This window comes from Benincasa hispida, chromosome 3 (genome assembly GCF_027475165.1).
Source record: "Benincasa hispida cultivar pf3 chromosome 3, pf3_genome.v1.1, whole genome shotgun sequence".
Lineage (NCBI taxonomy): Eukaryota > Viridiplantae > Streptophyta > Magnoliopsida > Cucurbitales > Cucurbitaceae > Benincasa > Benincasa hispida.
This window is the reverse complement of record NC_143480.1, coordinates 29385732-29400204: the sequence shown is the minus strand read 5'-3', so window position 1 is coordinate 29400204 and position 14473 is coordinate 29385732. Positions and strand designations below refer to the sequence as shown.

The following is a 14473-nucleotide window of genomic DNA, read 5'->3' as shown; positions in this document are numbered from 1 at the left end:
AAAATAAATATAAATAAAAATATATATTTATGCAAAACTCCAATGTCAGCGCAAGGGAAAATTTCAAAACTATTCCCAACCTGATAAGAGTTTAGTTGTGAAAGGAGCCTGTTCGTAGTTGGATGTTCGTATGACACCCGTAGGAGCAAGAAAATTAGGGATGGGGTTGTGCACGCAATCATGCGTTAGACATGGCTTAAGCTATGTGTTTACGCCCATGCGTCTGAGGTCATGCGTTGGAATGAAAATGCATTAATCTAGTATGCAATGACCACGCGTTCCTATCACAAGTTTTCTTACGCTCGTGCCAAGTATAACGCAAACGCAAGTTTCTCAGGTAATCCGAGGTCGAACACAGGGACTTGTCACTCAATAATTCTTATGAAGCAATGCGTTTGAGGTGATAAAAAAAATAAAAAGAAGAAGTTTAATGGATTTACACACTACTCCGAAGTTTAATGGATTTACACACTACTCCTACTCCTATCTAAATAGATTGAGCAATAGAAGACTTGTGATGAGAATAGGTAGATACACAACAACCATTAACGCATAGTAATTGTTATAGCAAGCATGAGCGGGAATGAGCAATGACTTGAGTTTCGTTTAAATCACTCGAGTAATCCTAGCTCGTCACACTAACGCATCGCACACCTCTCGATGGTCATCCCCATGACTATATCTCTATAGTGCATGGTTGCGTCGAACATAAGATTGTACCTATCTCTAGGAACAATGCATACTTTGCTTTAGTGCGTTTCATCTCTTACCTTCACAAGCAGTTAGATGTGGCTATTTAACTTATAGACAAGCAATGCAACAACCCATAGATACGCGTTACTACAGCCTTTCCCCAAGCAAAGAGAATTAACTCACTATACTCGCACAACGCACACCTCTCAGTGGGTTGCTACATGCGTCCTATCTCTAGGCTACACGATTAAGTATGAGATTGCCTTTAATAAATAAACGATGAAGGTAAATGATGATAAAGATAAAGATGATGAAGAAGATGGCATTGAAGGAATCAAGAGATGCATTGATTACAAAATGTCTTAATATCTTAAGCTAAAATGTAATACAATACAGAGGTTAGAAGAGAAATGAAGGACTCTGCATCAAGGCTATCGGTGGTGCCATGGATGAATGGTGGAAATGTCTCTTTCGAGCTCTATCTCCGGCGAAAGCTCCGGTCATCACTCGGTCTAGTTTGTAGAGGTGAAGAATTCTCACTGAAAATCTTGCTCAAGCTCTCATCTGTGATTGCAAACCTCTGCCTTGAGGCAGCAGTTTGGATGCTTTGAAATGAAGATCCAAGGGGCTATTTATAGGGTTTAAATGCCGACAGCTATCATGATTGCGTTATGTCTCACTGCTGGCTTTGTCGCGGTATGGGCAATGTTACATCGTCTTATCTTGTTAATACTCCCAAGGTATGCATCCAAGCTTGATTCAGCTAAAGTATCAACGTGTTCTACCCATCTTGAGATCGTTCTTCTATTATGGTTGTCACTCCGTGGCTGCAATCTCTAATTGATCACCGCATTTGCTTGATCACCGCAACTTCCATGCGATGGGCGCATTCAATCACCGCAACTTCCATGCGATGGACGTATTTGATCACCGCAACTTCCATGCGATGGATGCATTCGATCACCGCAACTTCCATGCAATGGGCATATGCGATCACCGCATGCATTCGTCTATGCGATAGCTCGATTTTCAGTGCATGCGTTTGTCTTTGTGGTTGCCTGGCTTTAGCGCATGCGTTTGTGTACGATTGCTTATTTCCAACGCATGCGTTTGATTCCTGCGATAGCTACAAAAATAGACACTTTGGCACAAAGTAATGCATAATATTGGGGTCAGTGAGGATTTAGGTGCTAATCGACGCAAAACTCAATTTTTCGCAAATTCTAAGTATTATCACCGCATTTTTTAATTATTAACCCTCATAATTCTAAATAAAAGGCTTATAATAACTGGCATTTCTGTCAGTTATCAGCCACCGCATACCATGCGTAGACGAATGGTTAGGCCGAGGTGTCCAATCGAGAGATTAAGCTGATACTTGAGAAGGTGGTAAGGCCTTCACGAAAAGATTGGGCAGCAAAGCTCGACGATGTGTTGTGGGCATACCGGACTGCATTTAAAACACCCATAGTTATGTCCCCATATGAGTTGTATTTGGTAGGGCGTGTCATTTGCCTCTAGAGCTAGAATACAAGGCACTATAGGTGGTAAAGAAACTAAACTTTGATTTGAAGAAAGCAGGAGAAGCGAGAAAACTTCAATTGGTCGAAAGAACGCAAAGATCTACAAAGAGCGCACAAAGATCAGAGTGCACATCGAAGCATGGAGACGGTTCTGCCGATGTTCTTATAGAGTTTATCTCTTTGTACATTTATAGTTCATGCTGTAATTTCTCTATATATTTGCATAACCGCTTGTATTGAAGTCGACTGTAAATGTATTGTTGATTCATGATTGTAATTTGGAATAGTCTTGCTTCCGCTGCTCATGGAAATCATCGTCCTGATTTCCTTCAGGACTATGATTATGTTCATTAGAGGGATCAGTGGTACTTAAGGAGACAAATGTAACTACAGGGGTATAATGGTTGTTGGCCCAGCTGTACTTACGAGCGATCTGTGAAGGGTTGTCACACTGTTGATTGGTTAAGATAGACACATAATATATCTATAGTGAAAAGAGTTCAACTGTCGATCTTTAGTGGAGTGCCTAGCAATTAACGAATGGTGGATCCCGTGACTAAAAAGTTTAGTCAGTTATTCACGTACCATTGGAGCTTCGGATCTACAGGTCCATGAGGTCCCCTTGGTAGCTTGGATTCTGTTGAGGATCAGTTCTTGGTGTTAATTTGAAATGTTCAAATTGAGAAGAGGTATTTTAATTATATATGATATAATCGGTATGATGTATGAGATACATCTAGTGGAGGATTGATGTAAATGAGATTTACATTAAATACCATGGAATAGAAAAAGAACTATGGTTTATATATTTCATGAGATGAAATATTAAAACTATAGGTTATAAATAGAGTATGATAAATTGGTTATCATTTATGTTTATAATAATATTAATTATTAGATAATTAATATTTTTTTTCTTTTAAATAACCAAAGTAGTGGATGGTTATTGGATCATGGTAATCGTGAGTTTAAAAGGAAATTGGTTTCCTATTTTAAAAAGAAGTTTAACAAAAGTTTGAAAAGTTTTTTTTGAGTTTTCTCTTCGATGAAAAAGAAACTCACGAAGTCGTCAAGTAAATTTAGATTTACTAAACGACGGCTGGGTGCGCTAAACGATCGTGCAATGTTTACTAAACGATCACTGTCTCAACGTAAGCGATCGTGTAGAGTCTGTACGCGACAAATCGAGTTAAACGATCGCATAGCTTTATCTAAACAGTTGGGCATCGACCTATACGATAGGTCTCAGCCATTCCCACTTGCCCATGGTGTACGCGATCATTATTTCCTCCATTCGTCTGCTCATACCAAGTCCGAACAGAACCCACCCTCTAGATTCTCACACCGAGAATACCAAGGTCGCTTTGTTGGTGGTGTCAGACTCAACTTGACACCGTCGAGGTTTTTTAGAGGCCGTTCGTGGTGCTGTAGAGGTCATTCGTGTCACTGAGGACGAGCGCGATGTTTTTTCATGTTGCGGAGGAGTTCGTGACCGAGGAGAATGTTGAGGACGAGCAAAAACTGTTCGTACGGTGTTCGTGCTGTGTTGTGGTCGTGTAGATCGAGTGTTCGTGGTCACTATTGTTCGAGTGGTCGCACAATGGAGCGTGGAGGTGCATCTGCCTATGTGATGTGTTATTTTATGAGGTGAAGTTATGAAATGAAATGCGGTGATGGAAATGCGTTGAGCAACAAGTTTTCTCAGTAGAATCCAAGTATAAATTCCACTGAGTTTCCTGATAAGTCCAAGGTCGAACTCAGGGACTAGGGAAAAAGGTATGCGGTGATAATTTTCAAGAAGACTTTGTGGTAACCAATAAATCAAATAGTTGTTTTGGGTTTTTGTTTGCGGTATAAAATAAATCTATGCGGCGGAGTTACGAAAAGAGTTGATAATACGGAAAATGCGATGAATATGCAGGGAACGGGTTGAGAGGGGGTTCAGCTAACACTTCCTAGGTTACGTTCATGTTATGCGATCATGCAACACATATACAATAGCAAATCATCTCTCAACGCAAATGCTACGGCTTCTAGTACTAGAACGCATGCGATATATGCGATGATTCTATAGGACCTACGCATAAGCCTCTACTCTTATTTATGCGATGTGATAACGGGCAAAAATGCACGTTATCATAGTGCTAAGTTCTTAATCAATGTTGTATTGCGTTGATAAAATATGTTAAATTGCATCCATTAAGCATAAATTCTATAATATTGCGGTCACATGCATTCAGCACAATAGAACTATTGATTTTTATATTTTTGTGCAGAATATGCATTAACACTGAGCAAAGATTACGATCATAGGAATTCATTGGTCGAGCGCAACTTCACTGTAAGGCTTTACATTGATCGTGCTCACAAACATTCGCCCGAGAAGGATCGCCACAACTTGGTCAGCACAACATGGTGGGCGCATCTAGGTGAAAGGCTAATTAAGAGCGATGGGACAGAAAGCTGATGACAGTCGAATCCAAATTAAGTTGACAGTCGATAACGATCACAAAGTACATTCAGCTTTATTGGTAACAATCATTCGACGCGTCAATCAAGAATTAAAGTTGTCCCATCTGTACAACCGGGAGAGAGAAGCCGCCTTTCACCATGGATGCTCTATAAATACCAAGTGCATTCTTCAGAAGGGGGATTCACCGTTTTTACAACTAGTAGCTTTTGTTCATAATTTCCTTTCCATTTTAAGGTGGAGCAAGAGAAGAGTGGTGGCACCGGAGATCGCTCAGGGCAACTCGAGAGAGAACCTTGGGGTGTAAGAGTAGAGAGCGGACTGACTCTCGCAAGAGCGAGATTATCTTTAGAGCACGAGTAGAAACAGTGTAAACGCCTGGCAGCAAGAAATTGCTACCAGGCTCTTTATTATACTTGCATTGTTATTTGTACTTCATCTTCATATCTATTCAATGGAAATTCTATTTCTACATCTGTTCACTCTCTTAATACACATGAGAAGCTAAACTAGTTGAATGGGTTGAGAAGAACTAAGCTAACATGACCTAGGAAGTTCATCGCTTGCACTTGTCTTGATTTATGTTGTACAAAATACCCTTTAGAGTTACGAGAGAGAGAGTCTAAAGAAAGAACCTAATGTCTCAAGAGAGCTATGTTAGAATCTGGACTCGAAAGAGCAAGATTAGGCTTGCATAAACAAGAGATGGGGACTTAGAGATAAGTTCTATTTGTCAACTTGCATCGCATGCATCCTAGGAATAGGAATGATATTATGTGGTCACATATTTGTGTGGATGTCATTTTGTCATCGCATAAATAGGAATAGAGATTTATGTGTAAATCCTGTAGACTTATCGCATATATATCGCATGCGTTCTAGCCTTAGAAGCCGTGGTATTCGCACCGAGAGGTGGTTTACTGTTGTATGCATGTTGCATGATCGCAAGCATGAACGCATTCTAAGGAATGTTAGCCGAAACTTTTCTCAACTCATTCACCGCATATTCATCGCATTTTCCGTTTACCAACTCTTTTCAAACTTCGTCGCATTTTTTATTTATCTTTAATCAATGCAATCAACAAACCATTTATTTATTTACTCGGTTATCACAAAGTTGTTATCAAAATTATCGATGCAATCTATTTTCACAAGTCCCTATGTTCGACCCTGGACTTACCAGGAAACTCGGAGGAATTTACACTTGAATTTCACTAAGGAAACTTGAGTGCACAACGCAATTTTATCAACACATATCATCCATATTTCCACTTCATAAATACGAGCATCACGATGACAAATGACACATACACAAATAAGGCGATCACATAATATCATAACTTATCTCTAGGATGCATGCGATGCATGTTAGCAAAGAGAGCTTATCTCTAAGTCTCTATCTCTCGCTTATGTAGATCTAATCTTGCTCTCTCGAATCTAGATTCTAACCTAGCTCTCTCAAGTCTTAGTTTCTTTCTTTAGACTCTCTCTCGAGTAGCTCTAAAGGGATGTCGGGTGCAACATAAGACAAGATAATCGCATACGATAAAGATCCTAGGTCATGTTAACTTAGTTCTTCTCAACCCATTCGATAAAGTTAGCTACTCATGCGTGCTTTTAAGAAAGTGAAAAAATATAGGATAGCAAGTTCCATTTTATAGATAAAGAGTTGAAATATAAAATAACAATGCAATATGAGAATAAAGAGCTTGGTAGCAATCTCTTACTTCCCAAGGCTTTTACACTGTCTTTTCTACTCTGTTCAAAAGATAATCTCGCTCTCATGAGAGTTGGCCCTCTGGGTTCTCTCTCGAGCTGACTAGAGCGATCTTCTGGTGTCTCTTCCCTTCTCTCGCTCTGCCTTCTAAATAAAAAGGAAAACTATGAACAAGGTTGTTTCTTTCTGAGGAAAAATTCTCTAACTCTCTGAACTCCTTCACTGAAGGTTGCCTTCAGTATTTATAGAGTTTCGGGGTGAAAGGTTGATTCTCTCTTATGATTGCACTGATGGGATGGCATTAATTCTCTGTCTGATGCGCCGAATATTTGTCACCGAAAAGTTGAGTGTACTTGCTATAGTAGTTCGTTAGTGGCTTGTCAACTTAATTCGGAATCGACCATCATCAGCTTTCTGTCCCATCACGATTTATTATGCTTTTCACCCAGATGCGCCCACCAAGTTGTGGTGGCTCTATGCGGCAATCCTTCTTGAGCAGATATTTGCGAGCACAAATCACTACAAAGCCTTGTGGTAACGCTGTACTCGACCGTTGCTTTCTTGTGATCGACGCATATTATGCACAAAAATACAAAAGTTAACTGTTTTTATGCGATAAACGCATGTGATCGCAATGTTATAGACTTAATACTTTTTGGACACAATCTTATATATTTTATCAATGCAGACCTGCATTGTTATAACTTAGCACTGTAATAACGTGCATTTCTGCCCGTTATCACTATGTGCATAGAGTTTTACTCTCTGTTCATGTGTATTATTCATGCTGTAATTTCTATATGAATCGCATAATCGTTTGTTTGAAGTCGACTGTAAATAATTTGTTGATTCATGATTGTAATTTGGAATAGTCATGTTCCGCTGCTCATGGAAATCACGTTTTTTATTTCCTTCAGTCTATTCTAAGCATCAGTCAATCTAACTATTGTGAGAAAATCCTAAGTTTAACATGATTGATGTCAAACCTGTGAGTTTACCCATTGCCAAGCACTTTAAGTTTTCCTCAGCTAACTCTCCTAAGGATTCTGACTAAGAAAACCTGAAACAAATGACTGTCATACCCTATAGTCAATTGTTTGAAGCCTTATGTATTTAATGATTTCTACTATACCTGATCTCTCATATTCATCAAGCTTAGTTAGTAGATATATGTCTAATCCTGGTAAGAGACACTGAGAAGTTACTAAATGGATCCTAAGGTATCTAGTTTGGTCTAAAAATTCTAAGTTAGTCTATCAAAGGTCAGCTGAACTAAAACTAGAGCTTTATGGATATGTTGATGCTGACTATGCTGGTGATTTGGACAAAAGGAGGTCCTTAACAGGCTACCTTTTCCTATTTGGTCCTAATCTAATCAACTAGAAAGCATCTCTTCAACCTATAGTAGCCCTATATACAACTGAAGCTGAATATATGGCTCTAACTGAAGTAAGCAAAGAGGCTTTGTGGCTTAAGGGACTACTGAAAGACTTTGGAATAGATCAAACAGTAGTGAAAATCTGCTGTGATAACCAAAGTGCTATCCATTTATCCCAAAATCCATAATTCCATACTAGAACAAAGCACATTGATATCCAATATCACTTCATTAGAGATAAAATTGAGACCGGGGAGATGGAAATCTTAAAAGTCCATACTTTTGATAATGCAACTGATATGCTAACTAAACCTATTACAAAGTTTAAATTTTTTAAATGTTTAGAACAGGTTGGTTTTGAGCTTCCAGACATAAGGTAGACAAACCGGTCAGAATCAGAAAGATCATGAAGATTGCAAGCATTGGAGTCAAGGTGGAGAATTTGAAGAAGTTTAACTCAAATACCTCAGATTTTCAGTGTGTTTTTATACCTAACTTTTTGTAATGGTTAGCCGGTATATCATTATAAATACCATTGATTTCGAATTCAAAAATTAGAGAGTTATCATCTTTTCTTTTTTTTCTTGCAAACTAAAATCTGTAAGCAATCTTCAATTAGTAAAAGATTTCAGATCTTCCCGTGGACGTAGGCAACCTTGCCGAACCACGAAAATCATTGTGTCTCTTTCTTCTTCCTTATTTTCTTGTTTTCAATTGAGTAATACTTCACTACAAATTGCGCGCCAATCCTTTACATTACAAATCACATCGAGTATCAAGTTATCGAGTCAATCATGCATCGAATTATTACTATCGAGTAGGTCCGAGTACACTGTTTTCACCTTCGAGTTGCACCAAGCATCGTTCAAGAACCGTCGAGTACGATTGAGTATTAACTCCGTTGTCATTAAGTTGCATCGAGGATTTAACAGAGACTAGTCAAGCGAAGAAGGGAATTCTGATCGAGGATCGAGTAGTAAGGTGTCGAGCGTCGAGTTCCGAGTATTGAGGATTTGGCAGAATTGATTTAAGTCATTTCTTTATCTCTTCATTAGTGATCTTGAGTATTTGGGACTTGTAAAGGATCTTCAGCCCAACAACAAGGTTAGAAGTGCCTATGAATTCTAAATTTGTGTTTATATATAGTTCCTAAACTTTAAAAAATATTAAATAAGTAATTGAATCCTCGAATTTGTATTTAATAGATTCCTAATATATCAAATGTGCATCTAGTAGATCTCTTTTATATATCAAAATGTTCAAATTTAAATATTAGACTAGACATCAAATCCAACTTTGTGTTGATTTCAACCAAAAAAAAAAAGTGAACCTTGTATTTTATAGGTACAATTAGAATCCTTTTAGAATTAATATATCTAATTACTACAAAATCTAAAATTTAAGGTTCAATTAGATATAATTTTTTGTTGTCTACCCCTGATGGTCCCCATACGACTTTTCATTTGTAGGGTGTGCATAAATAGTTATGCAATTGATTCATTTCTTTAAGGAGTTAATAACACATAAAATTGATTATTTCTAATCGCGAAACCCATAAACTTCTTGAACCAAACAAGGAATGAAGTCTCTCCCAACTCCAACTCATTAGGATAAATACCCTAGTTTTAAAGAGATTCCTAATGAAATGTGGAATTTTTTAATAAAAAAATAATATTTTAATAAATAATGACAAAAGTAGGGTAGAAAGAAATATACCGACAAATATATTCAATGGTGTAATGATGTAATAATGTAATGATGATTCTTCTTCGTCTTTTGTTCTATTTATGAGAATAACCGTTTGATTAAGAAGTAAATTGATTTGAGACTCAATTAAGGAACATCTTTAATAAAAATTGTAAATTGAGAAATGCATAAATTCGTTATCTGCATGGGAGGGTTACGTGGATGGAAATGAACTCGTGTACTTGGTATACGAGTTCTCTACCTATTTTTGTCACTATTTTACCGAATTATCCTAGATTGCATTTTTTTTTTTAAGATTATTAAAATTATTTTTTTCATAACTACTTTATATTTGTCCTTTCATTTTAAAAATATATTAATCTTGAACTTACCCTGAAATGTGTGACAATAGTATGATACTATTTGTAAAATGTGTGTGTATATATTATTTGGTACCAAATGATATTCAATTCAAGCTATCGTTTTATAGAAACTACTAGGCCCCATCGCTGTCCTTCAGCTTCAGCCAATTACTTCAATTATTTGAAACAATTTGATGTCGTCGTGAATCCCACGAATTCGGTAAGTGCACAAAAGCCGCCGAGTGGCTATTAACAATTTGTTTCTTTGAAGTGCTTATTGAGAAAATATGAAGCCAGCCACAGTCCACACGATGAGACATCGTCCGAGAGGCTGTGACGGCACAAGATGCTTCCTCTCAGCCTCTTTAACCAAAAAACTCCCCTTTATGGAACCACCCAGAAACTTGATTTCAACCCTTTTCTTATTCTTCTTCCCTTATAATGCCTTCAACAACCTCTCGTATGTTGACCCAAATGCCGCTTTCAATCGCCGCCAATTTTCACCCTTCTTTCAAAACTATCTCCAACAGGATTTCTAAGCTTCAATCCCTTAAACCCACATCGTCTCTTCAATTCCCTTCCTCAAATCTTGTTTGCCTTCGTGGGTTTGTCTCAAAGGAAGCTTTATTTCGGAAAAGCGGCTGGGGCATGGCTGAATTGACTGGGCCCTCTTCTGTTAAGTGTGGAAATGGAGATGAGGGTTTCAGAAGCTTAGAGACAGAGTCGTTTTTTGATGGGTCTTCTGAATTTCATTCTGAGATTGCGGCTGGTGGGCTGGAGGCTATACTCAATAAGTTGGTTGGTAACATTTATTAGTTTTTCGTTTATTTCTTGATTTGGGCATGTGTTTGTTTGAGCTTGATTGCAGCATCATAGGCTTTTTAACCATTGTCTAGAGACCAATCTGTTACAATGAATCATTTTTCAAGTTGATGGTTGAACAAAACTTTGGGTGACTTTGTTGATTAGTTGTACACTGTACATGTAATACACCCCTTCATATCACTGTTACAATATTGTCCATTATGGGTGCTTAAACCCTATTGATTTTGCTTTTAAATTTTACCAACGATGGCCTTTTACCAATATAGATGTTGTATTCATATGATATACCAAGATGTTTCCTACTTTTAATTGATTTAGTACTTTATTGGCATTGCAATGTATAGTGTCTCAACTTTAAAGGTACTAGTTGTTCTCAAACACTTCCATTTTAACTTCGCTAGTAGCATTAGTCTATAGGAGTAACACAGTTTTCCAACATAACTTTGAGCAAATGCCATGCTTGAACGCAGATTTTCATTTTCCTGCAGTGTTTGGAACTTTGTCAACTTCAAAGTGGGTTATTTAGGATCAAATTTTGTCAGTTTGGCTATATTGTTTAGTAACATTGTTGATTCTTTTCAGAGCAAGTGGCTTGTAGCTGCCCTTTTTGCTGCTATAATTCTTTTGAGGCATGATGCCGAAGCCTTGTGGACTGCCATGGGGTCTGTTATTAATGCTGTGCTTTCTATGGTACTAAAAAGGATACTAAACCAAGAGCGGCCTATTGCCACATTGAGATCTGATCCTGGAATGCCTTCTTCTCATGCACAGTCTATATTCTTCGCTGTTGTATTTGTCGCCTTGTCAGGTAATTTCTTACCATCATTAAGCAACAAACAATTTCTAAGCAGCTCTTTTGAGCTGATAGAATGCTTGCCTTGCTCCGATTATAACTTCCGTGTTTTAATTGTGGGGAATGACTTTCCTTACTACATTCATGCTTTGCTCCTATCTTCATGGTATCAAGTGTACGGCTAACTTTGGAAGAACTTCAACTTTCAAAGCACTAGTGAAAGAATCTGATTGGATGGTTCAATTAGACATGGTTCAAAGCTTCAAGCATTTTCTAATTCTAGGGCACTTTTCTGACTTTTTCTAATGAATCTATCAAAGCTTCACTTCTTGGATTATGTTCATGGCACACCATTAATCTTCAAGAAAACTTTACCCATTATAGGCCAACCATGAGAGTACCTAAGTTTAAGTTATTAAGTTTTCAACCTCGAACATGAACCCAAGACTTTGAAGTGTAATTACAAGAATGCCAACCAGTGAAGCATCCTCGACCTCTTTCATTACTTTCTCGAGTTCAAAATAACATATAGCTGGGGACCCCCGACACCATATTCCTAATCCTCTTTTTATCCTTATGCTTATTGGTATCTGATCTTTATTCATTTAAGGTTGTGGGATCAAATGGAAGAGTTGTCATTCTGTAGAAAATCGTTTTTTCTTGACATTGCAGAGCCTCATCCATGCACCAAGCATATTGTCTTTCTTCTTATTATCCCATTTTTGTGCTTATGGGCCACTAAAACTTGTAATCCGGAATTTTATGTATGAAGAATTCAATTGATCAATGCTTATTTTTAACACTACTTCTGATGTTGCTGCAGCGGTGGAATGGCTAGGTGTTAATGCAACATCATTGTTTATCTGTGGACTTTCCTTCATATTTGGTTCATATTTTGTAAGTATATTCTCATATCTTCTCTAGTCCTTAGTAGGGTCCTGAAAATTTGACAACTCTTGCAAGATTTGGTTAAATGTTTTGTTTGAGGCTTGGCATAAAAGTGCCTCCCGTTGCATTAAATTGTAGAGAAGAAAAAGGGTATAGCTACAAATGTAGTCACTATGGTTGTGCCTTTTACTATTTATGTTCTTCAAATTTTATTTGCGTTCAACTTTCAGAAATTTACTAATTAAAAATATTTCACTAGTATAGTTTGATTATAAAAACTAAATCTGGTTAAAAAATTAAATTCTTTTTTTTTCCTCCTGTATTTGACAGTCATGGCTACGAGTCTCACAGAAGCTCCATACTATCAGCCAAGTTTTGGTAGGTTCTGTATTGGGTGGTTTCTTCGCTATTTCATGGTATTTGGTCTGGAAGGCTGTGGTTAGTGAAGCTTTTTCAGCAAATTTATGGGTTCAAGTTGTTGTGGCCTTGGGAGCTTCTGGATTCTGTATAGGCTTCGTTATATATGTCTTCAACAATTGGTTCAAAGATGAAAAATAGTTGTTGTCACATTACAGTATTCTACATGTTTCAATTGGATGGGATCCTTGGTCTCCTTTCTCGAGGCAAACAAGTGCTCGACTAATTGAATACAACTGCTGATTTCACCTTTTGATGAGGTGAGATGAGAATTGTGTCCATGTGAAAGATAGTTAGGGTGTAGATTTTTCTTTTTTGTTTTTAGAATGGAAAACTGATTGAATCATTCAATGGCTTATAGGAGGCGTAAAGGGCATTTGTGCATTTATGAAAAATCTTTGAAGAGTACAAATCTCTATAAAGTTTCAAACTGTAAGATCATTTTACGTATAATGCTTAAATAGTATCCACCTTCAAGTTCGAATTTTAGGCAATGTTAACATGCTTGTGCAATTATCTATTTCTGATCAAGGTTTTCAGGTGACGAGTCATATTCTTCAATCATTAAATATAATGGCAAATATAGGTTATGTTGAATCACACATCTATCTCAAAATCTCCACAAATTCTTCAAGGAGATGACCACAGCTGAAAAATAACCTTCATTTAGTGGACCTTTCAAAGTATCACAATTGATTGAACAGTATTCTCAATAGAGTACCAGCACCTTCATGTGCAACCTCTGTACTTAGAAGTCAAAAGTTATCCCAGTTTTGCAGTCCATGATTTCTCTCTAAGAAGTAAAGGGAGTCTATACAGATCAATCAATTTTCTGCTATTCTTCCATATCAGTTACTAAATGGTCCAGTTCAAGAATATATTTCCATTCTTGAAGTCAACTCCTCCAACTTACTGTACATGTGTTCTTGTGGATGAGAATGGTCTCCAGCAACAAATGCAAAAACACTATCCTTGACCTTTATCGAAGACCGTCCTGGCTACTTAACCACCCCCTTTAATCAACATTATATTTGCTGCTTCTTTCCACTTTCTCTTGGCAGCGAAAATGTTTGCTAAGGTTACGTGAGTCCCAGCACACAACTTCAGAATTTCAGCTACAGCACGTTGTCCACAATCAACATCACTGTGGATTCTATCTACATGCCCTCAGCAAAGTAGACCAGACGACATCGTCCCATTTGAAACAGCATGCTTCTGATCAAGCTCTCTGCATCACTTAATCTCCCTGCTCGACTAAGAAGATCAATCATACATCCATTGTGTTCTTTTGAAGGAGTGATGTGATAATCTTTACTCGTTGAGTTGAAGCAGTGGAAACCAAGGTCAACCATTCCTGCATGGCTACAAGTAGTAAGAACGCCAATTAAGGTCACTGAGTTTAGTTTCAAACCAACCTTTTGGATATTTTCGACTAATTCAATAGCTTCTCGGTTCAGCATACCCGTTGATCATTGTTGTCGATGAAATGACGTCGTCTTTCAATTAATCCATAAAGGTTTTAGAATCTTCCTTGATGCTCTTCCCCATTTTGCATGCACAATAATAAGAGCACTACATACCATGGATGTCTGTTCTAACCCAACAGACAACTTGAGCATGCAATTGCTTCCCCTGCTCGAGAATCGTCATACTTCCACATAACTCAACACGCTAGCCAGAGCGAACTCATTTGGTTTCGGTCCTTCACTTCTCATCCGTGA

The 14473-nt window shown here is 37.6% G+C and overlaps 1 protein-coding gene across 1 annotated transcript; it reads left to right on the top strand.

Moving 5' to 3' along the window:
* The first annotated feature begins 9991 nt into the window (after nucleotides 1–9991).
* LOC120072708 (lipid phosphate phosphatase epsilon 1, chloroplastic-like) lies at nucleotides 9992–13236 on the top strand. Its single transcript, XM_039025168.2, has 4 exons — nucleotides 9992–10627; nucleotides 11237–11462; nucleotides 12271–12344; nucleotides 12666–13236. Exons 1-4 carry the CDS (start codon nucleotides 10271–10273, stop codon nucleotides 12891–12893), a joined length of 885 nt encoding a protein of 294 aa, XP_038881096.1. The 5' UTR covers nucleotides 9992–10270; the 3' UTR covers nucleotides 12894–13236.
* The last annotated feature ends 1237 nt before the right edge of the window (nucleotides 13237–14473 follow it).